The sequence below is a fragment of the Mustela lutreola genome, chromosome 16 (genome assembly GCF_030435805.1).
Source record: "Mustela lutreola isolate mMusLut2 chromosome 16, mMusLut2.pri, whole genome shotgun sequence".
NCBI classification, from domain to species: Eukaryota; Metazoa; Chordata; class Mammalia; order Carnivora; family Mustelidae; genus Mustela; species Mustela lutreola.
The window spans coordinates 27,344,651-27,364,092 of NC_081305.1; the positions used below are offsets into that span (position 1 = coordinate 27,344,651).

General features: G+C 39.2%; 1 protein-coding gene across 1 annotated transcript; it reads left to right on the forward strand.

The window, feature by feature from the left end:
• The first annotated feature begins 65 nt into the window (after positions 1 to 65).
• On the forward strand, positions 66 to 17,666 carry NUDT21 (nudix hydrolase 21). Its single transcript, XM_059152963.1, has 7 exons — positions 66 to 330; positions 4,190 to 4,390; positions 5,234 to 5,297; positions 9,980 to 10,069; positions 14,750 to 14,825; positions 15,906 to 16,020; positions 17,328 to 17,666. Exons 1-7 carry the CDS (start codon positions 215 to 217, stop codon positions 17,347 to 17,349), a joined length of 684 nt encoding a protein of 227 aa, XP_059008946.1. The 5' UTR covers positions 66 to 214; the 3' UTR covers positions 17,350 to 17,666.
• Positions 17,667 to 19,442: the final 1,776 nt, after the last annotated feature.

Here is a 19,442-nt window from a genome sequence, read left to right on the forward strand (position 1 = left end):
AGAGATTGGCCTAGTGGTAGGCTGGCCTCCGCCTCTCTACTTCCTGCCGCCAGAGCCTCCGGATGCACTTCCGGCGTGCTTTCCCCTCCTCTTGCGCTCTCATGTTAATGGCGGGTGGCGTCTGCTGAGGGGGACGCAAATAACCGCTACCGGCAAGGGAAAGTCTCCTTGCCTGCCCCACTTCCATTCTCCGCAAGTATTCGAGCTCGCCAGCATGTCCGTGGTGCCGCCTAATCGCTCACAAACCGGCTGGCCCCGGGGAGTCAACCAGTTCGGCAACAAGTACATCCAGCAGACTAAGCCCCTCACCCTGGAGCGCACCATCAACCTGTAAGTGCGGCCTGGCCTTTGCGCGCTGTATTCTCGGGCACCCCCTTACCTCGTGAGCGCTCCCAGAGGTTCCCAGTCTTCTTCCGGCGCGTCCCCGGCCCTCGGTGGGCTTCACGCCTCCCCATCACCTCCACTCCCGCTGGCGAATGCGCCCCTTTCTAGCTCCTACCGGACCCTTCGTGGTCCTCGAGCGCCACAGAGTTAGAGCCCTACTTGAGAGGGTTTTCTTTTCCTGGAGAGAAGGCTTGCTCCCATGCCCCTGGATTCAGTCATAATAGGAAAATCCCAAGTTTGCTTTAGAACTCCTTCCCCACGTCTTCAAGAGGAAACCATCTGCAGAACATGGTGTTCATTTTTCCTATCTAGTGTTTATGTTTTCACGTCACGTATGTGGTATTGCTTTTGTGGGTTCTTCTTTGATGTGAACGGTATAATGTATCGTGTGCGCAGTTTTCATTTTTTTGTAGCATTGGGCTTTGGAGAGCTAGCTATATAACGCGTAGGTTTAGGTCCTCCCTCCCCCCGCCCCTTAACTGCTTAATTGATACTTGAGCTCCAGAATACACCACATTTTATTCATGTGCTCGGGGCCATCTGGCTAACCTTCTGTATTCACCTGTCTTCTCTACGCAGCGACAGCAGCCAGGGGGCCGCAACTTGGGAGGGTGCCTACTGTTAAGGTTAGGCTTTCATTCAGACCGTGGAGGGAACCAGCGTGTAGCCCCAGAGAACCTATTTTAGGCTGCGTTTTTATTTTCAACACTTTTCTCTTTGAACCCTTCTAGCTGTTGCATTTAGATGTCACTCTCAAAAGTTAATCTCGCAGTGGCAGGTAATTGGCATTGGAGCTCTGTCTGGCTCAAGAAAATTTTTGGGGGGCGCCTGGGTGGCTCAGTGGGTTAAGCCACTGCCTTCGGCTCAGGTCATGATCTCAGGGTCCTGGGATCGAGTCCCGCATCGGGCTCTCTGCTCAGCAGGGAGCCTGCTTCTCTCTCTCTCTCTGCCTGCCTCTCCATCTACTTGTGATTTCTCTCTGTCAAATAAATAAATAAAATCTTTAAAAAAAAAAAAAAAAAAAAAAAAAAAAAAAAAAAAAGAAAATTTTTGGTATTCTCTCTCTCTCTCTCTCTGTTTTTTTAATTGTTTCTGAGAGCTTGTGAGCCACCGTGGTGCTGACCCTAATGAAGCAAAGTGGCCAGTTTCTGGTCAATGTTTAAATAAAGTGCAAGGACAGGGGCGCTTGGGTGGCTCAGTCAATTAGGCATCTGCCTTCTGCTGATCCCAGAGTCCTGGGATCTAGCCCAGCTTTAGGCTCCCTGCCCAGTGGGGAGCCGGCTTCTCCTCTCTCTGCCTACTACTCCCACTGCTTGTGAGTTCTGTCAGATAAATAAATAAAGAAACAAAATCTTAAAAAAAAAAAAAAAAAAAGCAAGGATTTACTGATACTGGCGTTTCCATGAGAAACTTTAGGTGTTTCTCTATTTTACTTTCAAATAAAGGAACTTTTCCCCTTCAAAAATGATTTGAAATTGAAGAGATGATTGCTATTATTGTTTTACTTGGCAAAACAATTTGGCAAAAAAAAACTGGTGCTGGCATGGAAATTTAGACAGTAAAAATACTGGGTTTATGAAGTCTAGCTAGATTGATGTGTATATACAAGTTAATATCTCTAGCTATTACATCAACATAATAACTTTAATTTCATATCCCCTCTTTAAAACATCTTCATAAGATACCCGTGAAGCCGAAAAGGCAAATGTTCTTTTTAAAAATGTGAAAGCACAGCTTCTGAATTATGTTGGTAATTAGGAGTAGGGCTTGTGGTTTTTGCTTGATTTAACGTCATTACTGGATCAGTTCGCATCAAGTTACTATGTAGAATTAATATGGTGAAGTGTTTTTATTTTTACTCCATTAAAGTTATGGATTGATGAATTTACAGAATGTTTCCTCTCCTGGATAAATAAGGTATGCAGAAAAACAAAACAAAACAAAACACTTGTGAACTCAGTTCACCTGGGTGAGTTATAATCTAACTTGAAAACAAGTCCTTTCTCCTCTACTATACTTTCTTTTAGGATGTACTATGTGAAAGTCTACTTTGTACCAGGCACTAGGTATAACCCTGGGTGTATAGTGGTGAGGAAGTAAGATGTCCCTGCTTTGCAAAGTTCACAGTGTGATGGGAATAAAATGCATGTCTGGGCTGGCACTATGATTTCATACATGAAAATTCTTACATTTCATTTAGATGGCATCTCTTTATTGATACGAGAGCTAGACTTTACAGTTTAGATATGTACAGCTATCCTTAATTCTTTCTAATTCAAGTTGTGAATACTAAATGTTAATACATATAAAAAATTGCCTGGCACATAGTACCGGGTGAAATTGTTGTGACAAGCAATGATGTTAGATTCAGCCTTGGGTCTACTGGGGAAGTCCTTGAATTTCTTAAAGCTGCTTCATTCATGCCTAGAATCTGGCTTCAGTGTTAAGTTTTGACAACCTTGATTTGTTTACCTTTCAAGAATAGCTAAGTGGATTGATTATATAGTTGTTGGCTTTTAATGTTAAGTCATTTTTTTAAAAGATTTTATTTATTTATTTGACAGAAATCACAAGTAGGCAGAAAGGCGGGGGGGAGAGAGAGAGGAGGAAGCAGGCTCCTGACAGAGCAGAGAGCCCAATGTGGGGCTGGATCCCAGGACCCTGGGATCATGACCTGAGCTGAAGGCAGAGGCTTTAACCCACTGAGCCACCCAGGTGCCCAATGTTAAGTCATTTTGATACGGAATAGGCAGGTGTGGTCAAAGCATTCTTACTCAAAGACTTATAATCAGAGGGTTCTTTACTGTAAGGGTAGTGTTTGGGGGGGGTTACAAGGTGGTATGTTTGATTAAATATAAATAGGGGATTTTTAACTATCTTTAAGGAAAAATTTGATATTTACTAGACAAGATGAAAATTATTTTAATATGAGCTATATTTGGAATTCTTTTTTTTTTTTTTTAAAGATTTTATTTATTTATTTGACAGATAGAAATCACAAGTAGATGGAGAGGCAGGCAGAGAGAGAGAGGGAAGCAGGCTCTCTGCTGAGCAGAGAGCCCGATGCGGGACTCGATCCCAGGACCCTGAGATCATGACCTGAGCCGAAGGCAGCGGCTTAACCCACTGAGCCACCCAGGCGCCCCTATATTTGGAATTCTTGCTAGAGGAGAGAATATTCAGAATAGATATGGTTGGCAAAGGATTTGAATTACTAGAAGGGAAGAGTAAGGCTATTGGATAGAATACAAGCAGAAAGTCAGAGATTATTTAGAGGGGACGGAAAAAGTTCACCTGAAGAGGAAAGGGTTGTGGTACCAGAAAAGTCTGAGGATTGTTGACTGGGAGAAAAATAACTGAAGAGTTGATGGAATGTGGTGGCTCACTTTGTAGAAAAAGAGATATTAGTCTTTAGCACCCATAATTAATAGAATTTCTAGTTAGATTAGTAGAAAATCCCAAGGGGGCATTAGCCAGGTTGACAGTGTTAGTCTAACAGCTGTGATTTAAAACCAGAGGATTTCCAGATAGCCACTTCTCTAAGCATTTGAGGGCCTTAAGGGGTGGTGTTATCTATACTTGAAAGTTCAAGTGTGGTGTAGCAACTTGATGTAATGGAAGCTGTCCATCCAGTCCAAAGAGCTGGATTCTGATCTCTGCTGTCACATTAACTTGTATAACTTTGGACAAAACCTGGTGTTTTCCAAACTTTTCCCCCCCGTAGTTTCTTTGTGTGTGTTTGGTATCTGTCATGGTAAATTATGGTCCTCTGTTCTCATGTTAGATATTTGTTTTTGGATCACAGGTACCCTCTTACCAATTATACTTTTGGTACAAAAGAGCCCCTCTATGAGAAGGACAGCTCTGTTGCAGCCAGATTTCAGCGCATGAGGGAGGAATTTGATAAAATTGGAATGAGAAGGACTGTAGAAGGGGTTCTGATTGTACATGAGCATCGGCTACCACATGTGTTACTGCTGCAGCTGGGAACAACTTTCTTCAAATTGTAAGTGTCATTGGAAGTTAGCAGCCAGACAACTTTTAATAGGATTGCTGTTTTTTGCAGTTTTGGAAGACCATTTTTGACGTTAGTCATTTAGTTACATAAGCACTGCTGTTAATGGAGTCTTTAGAAAGAGAAAATCATTTCATTTTTCAGTGTAATGCTCATTTATTCCTTAACTGGCAATCTGCCTATTTCTGTATATTGTTAAGAACTGAGCTTGATAGAAGCTTCATGAAGCAGATTAGTCGTTCAATTTCTAGATGTCATTGTACCATTACTAAGAACAAGTGATATTATTTCTTTCTTAGGATGGTGTTTCTGATTCTTAAAATGACTTGCATTTTTATAGTTAACTGTTTAGTTTTATCACTTAAACTCATAAATTTCTTTGTATTATACATTCAGTGCATAACCATTTGACCAGATTGTACCAAAAAGAGAGGTCTCAAATCCTTAGTTTGGAATTCTTGAAGAACGTGTCATTTTTCAGACCGAAAAAATGTGGTCCATTGCCTCTTTGGGCATTTCTAGAATCCATTATGACCAGATTGCCTTCCAGAGAGAAGAGAGTGGGATAGACTGGTGGCTAGAAGTTGTTTATTATGTTACATACTTTGTTTAAAACTAGGGTTTGTGCACTGTTAGTCTGGTGAATTAAAAGGAGGAGTTCAATTTTCTAGCACATTCTTCCCCCTCCCTTTGACATTTATTTTCTCTGATTGCCTTCTGTGACACTGAAATATGAGTTATTCAGTTATATGATAGAAATTATTATTATTGTATTCTTCCTGTTATCCTAAAATTGTTTTAAGTTGAAAGCTGAAATTCTTAACCTTTATACAGACCTGGTGGTGAACTTAACCCAGGAGAAGATGAAGTTGAAGGACTAAAACGCTTAATGACAGAGGTATTTCTCCATTTAACCACTTTGGCGGTTTTATCCTTGCCCATCTGAACACCATCAACTGAATGGATAAATAGGCTTTTTATCTTTTTTTTTTTTTTTTATTTTGAATAGTTTTCACTAAATCTTAAACAACAGAGTGTTAGTACTATGTTTACTTTCTGTAAGTTGAACTAGAACTTAACACTTTTTTCCACTGAAGTGCTGATGTAACAATAAGGGTTAATAAAAGCCAACATTTTATTGAGTACTTATGTGCTAGGCATTGTTCTGAGTGCTTTACGTGCAGTAGTTCCTTCAGCTGTCACAACAGCCCTAGGGAGAAGTAATGTTATTAATCCCATTTTACCAAAAGGGAAACTGGGCACAGAGGGTTCAAGTAACTTCCTTGATGTTTGCAGGTAGTTTGTCATGGAGCTGGAGATCGGAATACAGTTAGTTTTGTTGCGGTGTAGGCCGCTATAGGGTTTTTGACAAGAGTGATTCCTATTAAAAAGCTATTTTCATTTTTGACATATCTTTTAAGCTTTACCCACATTGTGCTACCTTTTAAAAGTCACTCTAATGTCTGTCTCTAGAGACTTGAGGCCAAATGCATAGATGCTCCAGGTTTTGAAGTTACAGGTTGTTTTTATTATTATTTTTCTTTTTCTTAGCGCACAGTCCTTCCCTCTTTAATTATAAAACTAATATGCATTATGTGCAAAAACCTTGGCAAGTACAGAAAAGCAGGAGAAACAAAACTAAAATCACCTGTAATTCTACTACTTTGACCTATTGGTTTATCTTTCCAGTGTTTTTTTAAGTACATTATACCTTTTAAATATTGTGCTTTGCTTGCTCTTCCATTTACATGTGGTTGATTGAACCTATTTGCTTAACTCAGCTCCTTCTCAGAAATCCCACCAAGAAGGAAGTAAAGGGTTTTTTAAAAGATAGAGATTCAGTAGAATTGAAGGAGTTTAAGATGAGACAATTGCAAAAAAGAATTTTTAGAAGCTAGAAAAGCAGATGGGCATATCATATCTGACTTAGCAGAAACCTCAGCCCAGCAGGGGGTAGTTCAGGACTTGCACTCCATAGCACCACACAGGGTGAGGAATTGGAAGTGCCAGGTGCCCCTAAAAGTGGGAGCCTGCATGGACTGGAAACTGGATTGTTAGAAGAGATTGACTCAGAAAACACTAAGCAATGAAAAAATAGAAGGGATGAGAATAAACGAGAGTTTATATTCTGAATAGTGAGACTTACAGATTTCTACTACGTTGATAGAATTGTGACAGTTAGGCTTAAGGTTGGAGATTTTGCTTCTGGAGAAAGTGACCAGTCCAAAAAAAAAACGCCTCCAGATGATGATATTTGGGAATCTTCCCAAAGAATAGTGTGGCCCTGCCACTCAGGGTGACAGCTAAGCACCTTAGTACTTTACCTTAATTGTGAGCCAGGCTTTTGGAGAAAGTGTCTTAACAAGAAAGAGATCAAAAGAAGCAAATGAGGAGCGCATGGATGACTCAGTGGGTTAAAGCCTCTGCCTTCCACTCAGGTCATGATCCCAGGGTCCTGGGATAGAGCCCCCGTGTCGGGCTCTCTGCTCAGCGGGGAGCTTGCTTCCCTTCCTCTCTCTCTGCCTGCCTCTCTGCCTACTTGTGATCTCTGTCTGTCAAATAAATAAAATCTTTAAAAAAAACAAAAGAAGCAAATGGAACTCAACAGAACACAATTTAGCAATCAATAAAATTACTATTCTAGATGTGATGAGAGGAGATAGCTCATCTGTGGAACCCTGGGCCATGAAAAAGACTATTGAACCAATAAGAAAGAACTCATGAGTGGGGCGCCTGGGTGGCTCAGTGGGTTAAAGCCTCTGCCTTCGGCTCAGGTCATGATCCCAGGGTCCTGGGATCGAGCCCCGCGTCAGGCTCTCTGCTCAGCGGGGAGTCTGCTTCCTCCTCTCTCTCTCTGCCTGCCTCTCTGCCTGCCTCTCTGCCTACTTGTGATCTCTGCCTGTCAAATAAATAAATAAAATCTTTAAAAAAAAAAAAAAAAGAACTCATGAGTATTCAAAAAAAATGTTAGCAGAAACAAAACATTCACTAGAGGGTTAAAAGATTGAATTGAGGAAATCTAGAAAGTAGGATGAAAAACAATCTAGAGGAAATCTAGAAAGTAGGATGAAAGTAGGAGGTAAAACAGAGGTGAGAAATGATAAAATTAGTGGGTCATCCTAGAAGGACCAAAATAGATTATAGACAAATAGAGCAGAGGAAGAATATCAAAGCAATAATTCCCAAACTTAAAGAACATGAGTTTTCAGATCAGAAAGACCTACTGTCCTGCCCTTTATAATGAACGTTAAAAGATCCATGCAAAGGCGTATCATGAAAGTTTCAATCAGTAAGGATAAAGAGAAGATCTTAAAAACTTCCAAAGTTGGGAAGTGGAGGGGAGATAGGAGTTAAATACAAAGCATCATCAAAAAAGGTATTGACTTCCTAGAAATAATACTGGAAGTTAAAAGCCCTTGTAACATGCCTTCATAATTCTGAGAGAGCATGATTTCTGCTGTAGAATTGTTTGTATAATCAAACCATAAATCCAGTGTGCAGGTAAAACTACTTCCAAACATACAGAATTTCCAGAAATACAGATCTTGTAACTTTTCTCAGGAAACTACTAGAGGGTGTTGACTACCAAAATGAAAGGAAGAACTAAGAAGATACAGGATTCAGAATGTAGAGAGGATCTAACAACATAGGCAGAGGGAAGCCCTAGGACTTGCGTTGTGAGGCAGGGTTGAGAGCACTACAGAGCAGAGGAGGATGATAGAAAGTGTTGGTTGGGGGAAAAAAAAAAATGAAATTGACAGAATAATTGACATTTGAATTGAGAAGAAATTTAAGTTCTTGGGAGAATGTGGACATGAAGTAGTGATAGTGAATGATATATGTATGAAACAGTTATTAACTCTGAAAGAAAAGGATAGTTGTGTAGTAAGAAATGCAATTATAGTTTACTCAACGCTGATGTGTCGAGTCACCTAGTAATAGTAATTTAAATACTGAATGCAGTCTTCTTTTTTTAAAGATATTATTTATTTATTTAACAGACAGATTACAAGTAGGCAGTGAGGCGGGTAGAGAGAAAGGGGGAAGCAGAGTCCCTGCTGAGCAGAGAGCCCAATGCGGGGCTCGATCCCAGGACCCTGGGATCATGACCTGAGCTGAAGGCAGAGGCTTTAACCCACTGAGCCACCCAGGTGCCCCCCCTGAATGCAGTCTTAACCAAATACTGATTATGGGAGGATGGTAGAAGAGAAAGTATGAATGGAGGATATAGTTTAAAGATCTGAATTCTCACTCACAGTAGGAGGGTGTTAATTGCTTTTTTTCTTTAAGTTTATAAAAATGTAAAGTAATCAAGAAATGACCAAAAAGCATGCATGAAAAGTATAACTGTAGTGGAGAAACCTGATAAACAGTACCTCAGCCCAGGTGATCAAGGTTAACATCAGTAAAAGTCGTGTCTGTGTAATATGCTCTTGACATGATGTAATGAGAATGGTACTTTAGCTTGGTGGTCTTCCTTTCTAAACTCCCCAAAATCCATAATCCCTGTCTAACTGAGAGGCATGGTATTAAATACTTTATTAGTATTCCTCAAAACTATGAGGATCACAAACAAAGAAACTGAGAAACTGTTAGTCTGTAGGAGAAATTACAATTTAATGTAAGAGGAAATTTATTTCTTTACAAAAGAAGGAAATTCTGGGACTGGAAAGGACATGAGTTAAAAACTAACTAACCTTTCAATTAGTAAAGTAAAAGTATTGGTTCATTAGTTGTGACAAATGTGCTAGTATAAGATGTTAATAGGGGAAACTGGCTGTGGGATACGTAGGAAGTTTGTACCATATTTGCATTTTTTTTCTATAAATGTGAAACTAAAACAGTTTGATTTTTTGTTTCAGCTTTTTATTTAAATTCTAGTCAATTAACATACAGTATTTATAGTTTTAGGGGTAGAATTCAGTGATTCATCACTTACGTATAATATCCAGTGCTCATCACAATTGTCCTTAATACCCATGTCCCATCTAGCCCACACACTGGTCCGCCTTGCTCACCTCCCCTCTAGCAACCCTCTGGAAAATAGTTTCTTTAAAAACAAGGTGAATGCTTGTGAAGAGTAGAGGCGAGTACGGGGGGAAAAACGCTAAGAGTTGAAAGTTGTAGCCAATGGAAATGGGGACGTGGGACAGGGAACTGCTCTTTCTCATTGTAGACCTTGTAGAACCATGTTTAACCAATTAAAACATATAGAGAGTATAATTTTAATTAAAATGACTTAAGTTTAATATTCTGCCACCCAGATTTATAAAAATGAAAGTTTTTTTTTTCTATAATTTAGTTAGGTGGTGATTTACACAAGCTACAGTTGATTCTAGTAAAACTATTGTATGTATGGTATTGGGTTATGTAAGAAATTGGCCAGGGCATAACAATAGATTTGTTGGTCCTATATAGTTATGTTGTTGCTAGATTGCCATTTTGGAACTAATAGTTATATCTTGGGCCAAATGACATAGATAATAGTAGACAAGAAATTATAAAGAGGAAATTTACATCTTTACAAAAGAAGTATTTTCATGGGTAGGTATTACTGGTTGTATTATTTCTTTTTGACAGATACTGGGTCGTCAAGATGGTGTCCTGCAAGACTGGGTCATTGATGACTGCATTGGTAACTGGTGGAGACCAAATTTTGAACCTCCTCAGGTCAGTGTTCTTTTCTATTTGCTGGGCATTTAGGGAAGTAGAAAACTACTTTAATTCCAGCCTTTGGAAAAGAGTATAGCAGAATTTGACTTTCTCTCTCATTAACGTAGATAAAAATTTTTAAAAATCAAGCATTTTTTTCTTTGAAAGAAAAATTTCACATATACAAAAGTAGGAATAATAAAAGTCCATAAATCCCATTACCTGTCTTCCACCTTCAACAGTTAGCAGCTCATGGTCGGACTTCATTTCATCTGGCACTCTTTTCCCCTCCCTCAACTTCGATTATTTTGGAACAAGTCCTAGGTAATCATGTCAAATGTAAATATTTCAGTAAATGTCTCTACAACGTAAGGGTCTCTTTAAAAATAACACCGTATACATTCTCACACTAAGAGTAAGGAATTACTCCATAATATCATTATGAATTACTCCATAATATCATTAAATATGTGTATCTCTGACTAGTTTCAAGCTTGTATTTTGTTTTCTAATTTGTTTAAATTAGGATGGTCTCTTAAGTCTCTTTTGGCTGGTGATCACTTTCCTGGTTCTCTTTTTTCCCCTCTCGTAATTTATTAATAAAAACAAGCTTTTTAAAGTTCTTTGTGTTTCCATTGCTGATTGCATCTGCCTGTTGTCATTGAACGTGTAGTTCTTTCGCTTCTGTCCTATAAACTGGTATATCAAGAAACTGGATTTGACTGGTGGGGGAAGTATAAGGCTCACCAGAGCTGGTGTATTGTTTAATTTCTGCATAATAAATTACCCCTAAACTTAGCAGTTTAAGACAGCAGACATTTGTTACCTTCATTTCTCAAGGTCAGACATCTGGGAGCTGCCTGGCTGGGTGGTTCTGTCTCATGGTCTCTCAAGAGGTTATGGTCAGTCTGTCATCTGGGATTGTGTCACCTCAAGGCTGGACTAGGGCTGAAGGATCTGATCCCAGGTTCACACATGTGTTTGTTAGCAGGCCATTCTTCTTGCGCTGTTGGACTGAAGGCTTCAGTTCCTTGTTGGGTGTTGACCTGAACGTGCTCTCTTTTACCAGGAGAGTTGTCTCCATAGGGTAACTCCCAGTGAGGCAGCTGGCTTCCCCTAGAGCTTGAGATCCGAGGTGGAGAAAGTTACAGGGAGCAAGAAAGCTGTAGTCTGTATAATCTTGACAGTGACATACTGTCAGTTCTGCTGTATGCTACTGGTCACAAAAGCCAACATAGTACATTGTGGGAGGGGACTACATAAAAGTAGGCAGGAAACAGGTCGCTGGGGGTCATCTTGGGGGATGGCCCTCACAGACAGTACCATGCACTTCCATCAGAAGTTTTGTCATGTCTGGTTATGTCTTTTTGTAATGTTAGCCGCTCGTTGATAATAGTTTTTTGGGCTTATTAATTCATTAGGGTTGTCGTCCTTTTATTTTTTTAATTTATTTTTTAAAAAAGATTTAACTAATTTACTTATTTGACAGAGAGATCACAGGTAGGCAGAGAGGCAGGCAGAGAGAGAGGAGGAAGCAGGCTCCCCGCTGAGCAGAGAGCCCAAAGTGGGGCTCGATCCCAGGACCCTGGGATCATGACCTGAGCGGAAGGCAGAGGCTTTAACCCAGTGAGCCACCCAGGCGCCTCGTTTGTGATCCTTTTATTAAGGGAAACTTCTCTCATCAACTATTTGGTTACCCTGAGGTATAATTTATGTAGGAAAGAATAGATGTTTCTTTTCAGAAGAATGAGTTAATTTATTAGTATCCTTCAAAGACTTTATTCACAAGAAATAATAAGACAGAGACTTGGGTGCAGATAGATTGTTTGGTACGTGATCCCAGAAAACAATAGACTGATGAGACTGATGGGGGAATTACAGCTATGGGCAACTGGACCGATCCTGCTAAGGACTGTGAGGAACCATATGCAATGTACCTTAAAATTGTTCATTAGAAGGATGGAAGGCTGGAGACTCCTACCCCATTGGATGAGGGTTGTATTAACTCCCTTGCACTTTCATGTTGAGTCGGAGCACAGGTTATGAGATTTTCTGGGGCTTTAGAAACTCTTTGAGGCTGAAAAGCAGAGAGTGAGACAGTGGCAGTAAGCTGGGAGTTTTCTGGCAATTTCCAACACAGCTGCCCTGAAATCTGAGGTGGGATGAGATCTGAGGGGGTGGTAATGAGGTAATTCGGGACCAAAAAGCATCTGGTTCAGTGACCTTTTCAAGTGTCCCATGACATCATGGTTTAAATATATTCCTTGTGTTCTAATCCATTGTAATGATTGATAATGGTACTGAGCTCAAATTTTCTTACCTTTAACTGATGGGAGACTCTGATCCTGAATCCTGTTAACAAGGCTTTATGACATAGATCTCTTCTTTGCATGACAGCATGTTCCAGGCTAAGAATTATATAAAATATCAGCCAAGCAAAAGATGATTATGTCCTCCTCTTCCTTCCGACTCTCTGGTATAGCTGAGGGATAGGAAGAGCAGGTGCTGTTGGATCTGGCGCTAGTTCTCAGCACCTGAAAATTGCCTCGGCTTTAAGAAAGTATAATTTCATTTGAAAATAGTGAGGTTCCTGGTCCGAAGGTACATAAAATGATTATTGTTAACATTTTTTTGGTTTCTAAGCCTTCTTTGATCAAACTGGAAGCCCAGTAATAACACAAAAGTTTTTCAGGCTTCTCTCTGAATACCCTCATTCATCTCCCCTACCGAAGTCCTAGGACAGTTGCCTTCATGGATGCAACCCTGTGGGGTTGGCTCTGCTAGCATGAGATGCAGCGTTAAGTGTTGTGTGTTCATTTCATACACTTGGAGTAGTGGTTAGGTGTCAGTGGGAAAAGAGCACGACACCATCTCCCCTATCTTTTTGTATAAAGTGCAGTTGGCTTAAACTCCAAGATAAAGACTGGAGAAGAAAGTTTTTTTTTTTTTCTTTTAAAGATTTTATTTATTTATTTGACAGAGAGAGAGATCACAAGTAGGCAGAGAGGGGGGAAGCAGGCTCTGCTGAGCAGAGAGCCCGACGCGGGGCTCGATCCCAGGACTCTGGGATCATGACCTGAGCCAGAGGCAGAGGCTTTAACCCACTGAGCCACCCAGGCGCCCCTGGAGAAGAAAAGTATTAAAAGAAGAGGAACTTATAGCCCCAAGTAGAAGAAAATGGGGTAATGCCAGTCACTTTGGTTTGGTCATGGTTTAGGAGCTTTTGTTGTATGTGAACAGCTTTCCTGTAGCCTGTGCTGTTCAGACTACTACTCACTGCTCTGTCTGTCATTGCCAGTGTGCCTGGTTTTCATGACCATGTAGGGTACCTCCAAAGCCTGGAACAGTTGTCTTCATTTATCATACCTTAGGGATGGCTCTGGTGTATCATTATTCTAACTCGAATACTGGGATGTTGAGTGGGGTGGAATAGTGGGAAATAACAGGCTTTTATCGTCAGATAAGGGTTGACTAGATGAGGCTGAATCCTGGTATCATTACTTAGTTGTGTAGTCTTGGGAAAGACTTGCAGCTTTTATTGTCAGATAAGGGTTGACTAGATGAGGTTGAATCCTGGTATCATTACTTAGTTGTGTAGTCTTGGGAAAGACTTGCAGCTTTTTTCAGTGTAAGTTCTTACGTAAAATGTGGGTGATGTTTCCTCCTTTCGGCATCCTCTGTTTTATCCTACTCTCCCCTTATATCTATTTTCAGCATTTTCCAATTCCCCTGCCCTCAAAATACAACTCCCAAAGCCAGAGTAGATTCTTCTGAATGTATGTGGGGAGATGTAGGTGAGTTCTGTACCTCTGACTGAGGTCCTAACCTCCCCTAGCTAATTCTCTTTAGAATCCCTTAAGTTCTCCAGAATAATTTCTCCATTTTCACAAGCAACTTTGCTCTTTCTAGCTGACAGGACTCCACTGAGACTTTTGGTTTCTGAACATTCTTTGATCAAACTAGAAGCTCAGTAATAACATACAAGTTTTCCAGGCTGGTGTTCCTAAAGTGTGTGTCGGGGGTTGTGTGTGTGTGATTGTTGTTGGAGCACTGTCTTGTCAGATACCTCAAAGGGCATATTTAGACTTCTAATATAGTAAACTTCTTTGGGTTGTAAGTTCCTCAAGCTGCAAATCCTGTGACTTATTCCTAAAATTGATTTGAATGGCTAAATGGTTTACTACTCGTTATGTTGTATTTTATTTATTTATTTATTTATTTATTTATTTGACACAGAGAGATCACAAGTAGGCAGAGAGGCAGGCAGAGAGAGAGAGGAGGAAGCAGGCTCCCTGCTGAGCAGAGAGCCCGATGCGGGACTCGATCCCAGGACCCTGAGATCATGACCTGAGCCGAAGGCAGCGGCTTAACCCACTGAGCCACCCAGGCGCCCATCGTTATGTTGTATTTATCAAGCATTTATCTTTCAGAACATCTGTTAGGTACCAGGTTCTGGTAAAGGGAAGACTAGAAAGAGTTCTGTTTCTTCCAGCAGTTTATGCTGTATTGGGAAAGAAACAGAGAGAGAAAGAAATGAAAACAGCATACATGTTAAAATTGTGTTGGGATTGTGAGGAACTTGGTCTCAGGGTTGATAACTTGATCTTAACGTCTGAAATGGAAGAAGTCGATAAATAAAGGCACGGAGGTGTGAGGAAGGTCTTGGCAAATACAAATTATTCTCTTTTGTGATTTTAGTACCCGTATATTCCTGCACATATTACAAAACCTAAGGAACATAAGAAGTTGTTTTTGGTTCAACTTCAAGAGAAAGGTAAGTTATTCTGCTTTTGAATGTAGCCATCTGAAAACTTGTGTAGAGTAATTTCAAGAATACTTTTATTTGAGTTTTCTCCAAGTTTCTTGAATTTTGAATTTATTATGAAATTAAAATATATACTATGTATATACAGAATTAACCTCTTTTAAAAAAAAAGATTTTATTTGTTTATTTTTTAAAGATCTTATTTATTTATTTGAGAGAGTGTGAGTGTGAGCATAAGCAGGAGGAGCAGCAGAGAGAGAGAAAGAGACTCTCAGGTGGACTCCACACTGAGCACAGCGGCCTGAGCTAAAATCGAGAGTCAGACAGTTAACTGACTAAGCCACCCAGGTGCCCCAGAATTAACTAGTTCTTCACATAGATGTGCCAAGTCATGCTAGAGGGGGAAGAGTAAATTTTATGAGAGCCTAAATACCTGATAGTAGTGTTTTAAAATAACTGTTTAGCTTTTGGTACTGATATTCTTATTGTGATAAACTGAAACTTTTAGGAGACAGAGGAATTAATTTTTTAAATGCCACCTTTAGGCCTGTTGTACATTTTAACAAATATTTCTTATCATAGTCTTAAAATGGAATTCAAAATAAATTAAGGCTCGGCTCTTCTCCCTTTGTTTCCAGGGCCAGCACTTATAATGTCCTTGTGCTTATTAATAACACTGACTGTGAACTTTGCTTGAAAGATACAACCAAAATGGAGTGCTTGGGTGGCTCAGTTGATTAAGCGTCTGCCTTCGGCTTGGTCATGATCCCAGCCTGAGATTGAGCCCTGCATCAGGCTTCTTGCTCAGCAGGGAGCCTGGTTCTCCCTTTCCCTCTGCCTGCCACTCCCCCTGCTTGTGCTCACTCTCTCTCTCTCCCCCTCTCATTCTGTCAAATAAATAAGTAAAACCTTTAAAAAAAAAAAAAAGATAACAACCAAAATGTGTTAAGGGGAATTACCTTTTTCCTCAAGAGTTTCTCAAATATAAAATGGGTGATTACTTTATAAATGAATTGTAAGCAGTGATTGTCTAAGAATTTATAGAAGATGTATACTGTTTTGTTTTACTTTATTTTGTTTTTATTTTAGCTTTGTTTGCAGTCCCTAAAAATTACAAGCTTGTAGCTGCACCATTGTTTGAATTGTATGACAATGCACCAGGATATGGACCCATCATTTCTAGTCTCCCTCAGCTTCTGAGCAGGTATGGAAAGTTGAACATTTTGTGGCTGGTTCATTTAAATTGCCAGATTTAAGATATTCTGAGCTGTTTGACAAAGGATAGTTAGGAATTTTGGTCTTTAAGGAAACTAAGACTGTAGATGGTTTCTTGGCTCATGCACAAGCCACAGATTAAGTATGACTGACTAAAAGTATCCCCAGACTCCCAAGTTGCAGCATGACATTCTGGTATTTGGGTGGATGTTCTTCTCCACATCTGATATTTTTGTTACTGTTAAGTTTGAAGTCTTCATTCAAAGAGGAGATGATAAAATGGCAGTCAGCACAGTATAATAAAATTGAGGGGAATTATCTATATGAAAATGTGGAGAATTACATCTTTGTGTAAGATGTTCTCTTTCTTTGAAATGTGCTGTATTTAGGTCTACTGGGATATGAGGGATTGATTCCTGAATTTTTACATACATGGAGTTTAGTTTTCTTGTTTTGTTTGTTTTTGGTAGAGACAGGTATAAGAAAGGTGTTTTTAAAAAAAGTGACTTGTACTGGTTGATGTTCTTAGAGTCTTCTATAGATAGAACACAGGGCAATGTGGTGGCTAAGAATATAGATAACTGTGGGCAGTGTTTGGATTTGAATTCCACCTTTAATAACTTCCTGGCAGCATGACCTTGGACAAATGATTATACCTATTTGCTTATTTCTTCACCTGTAAATCAGGGTTGTAGTCCCCACTTCATAGAATTATGAGGAGCAAGTGAAAAAATGCATGTAAAGTGCTTACAACAGTGCCAGGCGCCTGGTAAATGCTTAATAAATATTAGTTAAAAAACAGTTTTAATGGTGATTTTGGCCTTCTCTGAAACCTTATTGAGTATGAAATTGGTTCTTTCCATTTTGTTATACTAGTCAAACTTCTATCTTTTGCATCTCTTCTTTGGTCTGCTGTTGAGTTAAAAGTTGAAGTGTGAGATACGAAAAAGAGTCATATAATTCATTTATTTGAACACTGCTTGTCCGGTATCAGGAACTGTGCTGAGTGGCATAATACAAGAAGTTAAAAAATTTTCCTTCTCTCAAGGAACTTTTTAGTGGATAATTAATCAAATGTACACTCTTAAATTTTTTTTTTTTTTTAGTTGTGAGGATTTAGCAACACTATTATTTAATGTGTAAGATGAGACAGATCAGATAAAAGGATGTTTTGGTGTAGAAATGCCAAAAATGTCAAGGGAGGGGTAGGAATGTCCAAATTTCTTTATCATCTAAGATAAAAAAACTGTAAATAATGCTGTTTTTAATAAAGATATTGTTCTTTCTAAAATTCAGGTTCAATTTTATATACAACTGAATTCCTGCACAGTGGAGAAGTAAAAGAAGCCGTCTCTGTGAGCACAGCTATACACAGTGTAGAATAAATATGGTAGAAAAGTTTTTTTTGGGTTTTCTCTCTTTCCCAATCCCTAAATTGCTGCCTACTTTCTGTTGTTTGAATAGTAAAGTTAATATGAAGAACTAGATGGTGGTGTAAACAAATGTGGTAATGTTTAATTTACTTTTGGTTCTACTCATACTTTTTTGTACAACATTAAAGAATATGAACTTCTTTCTATTTGTATTTTTTTTTTCTTTTTTTAATTTTCACATTAAACTTGTAAAATTCTTACAGGTGAGGACTGTTTTTTTTCCCCTGCTCCGAGGGTGGTGATGTTGAGACAATGGCAGGTTTAGGTTAGTTGAGTATGTGGGACCCTTGTTCTGATACCATTTTGGGGAATATATTCTAGATATATTCTAGATATATCTATGTTCTAGATTTTTGTGATGAGGAACTTCTGTTACTTTTGGGAACTAGATTGCTTGATGGAGTCCTGAGATGCAATTCCTGAACCAAATAATACACTTTGAGTTGTACTCCCAGTATGTTACTAACTGGTACATTTCATACTGATATATTCAGACCTTTGTTCACAAGCAACAGACCTTGAACATATGGGAAGCCATTAAAATTGGCTAGGTTAGGGAAACTCATGGGAATTGGTATAAAAAGAGACCTACTGAGAGCTGACTGAGACTTTTTCCCTTCGTATAATGGGTGTGTATTATTTGTGTTGTTGTGAAATTGTGTGGTTTAGTTATTCTTAGGGCCGTGGTAAAATGGTGATCTGTGAAGGAAGTTTTTAAAAATGGGTCTGTTAGGTTTTGACTCTTGGATTACAAAGTTAGTTATTTCAGTTGATATCTATAGAAATGAAAATTTGTTTTTAGCAATGACAAGCCTTGTCAAAAATATTTTGGGGTAATTTGAATCTACTGAAATCTAAAGACAGGATAGGGGATAGATTTTGTCAGCCTACAGGAAAAATACCAGTTTAAAGTTCTTTAAAATAACAACTGCTAAATTAGGAACAGGTTTTGGGGAATAAAAAACGATTCTTAGGGCAAAGGATTGTGCAGGCTCTGTCATTGCTTAATGGTCCAAGTATGTTGTGCATGCCTTACAACAAGTGTGACGACTGCAGGCTTAATGAACAGGACATCTTGTAAGATGCAGCTACTTAAAGAAGAGAGATTGCTGTAGTTTATAAGAGATAGAGTGAACTTTTGATTAGTTCTTACATCTTTATGATAACAGGCCTTTTCTCCTGAATTTTGGATGAGTTGAAAGGTATATTATAAATTCTTCCCTATTTAGACTTGAGAAAATCAGACCAAGAACAACTGTATCAATAAAAATTCTAGTTTATTTAGCTGAGGTCCCATGAAGCCTTTACAAGGTTGTGTCAAGTAGTGACTGTGGTCGTGCTCATGCTTAGTAGTAGGTGAGCAACAGGACCAGAAATAATTCATGAATTCCTTTGAAAAAGCCACCGATACTGTGTAGAGTCCTCTTCCCTCAGGCACTAATAGTTCTAACCATGTGATTTATATCAGCACATTTGTAACTTACCATAATTTTACTGGTGATTTCACTGACTAGCTGAGCCTTATCAAAATTGGGGAAGGCAGAGATGAAAACAGCTTGATCCAGCCCACCTTCTGTGGTTGCTTCTGGCATTCAAGTGAAAGGCTGTAGTAACCACATTTCAGATGTGCTAGTGCTTGCCACTTGGGGAAGGTGGAAAGTGGTGGACTTTTTCTTGGTGTTATTATAAAATGCTGTATTATTTGAAGAGATCGGATTTGAAGCTACCCGTGTCCTTTGTAACATAAGCTTTGACCTAGAAATGATTTCCTGATCACTACTTCACAGTATAAGTGCTTGAGTCAGTCATCTATATGTTGGGGCCTAGGTGAAAAAACCTTTGATTTAAGCTGGCTTGGTTACTAACTTAGAATGTAAAAAGATCTAGTTTTGAATGTAAAATTGGCAACACACAAACACAAATTTTTTACACTGTCTTTGAACTGGTCAGCTGCAGTTGTATCTTAATACTCATGTTT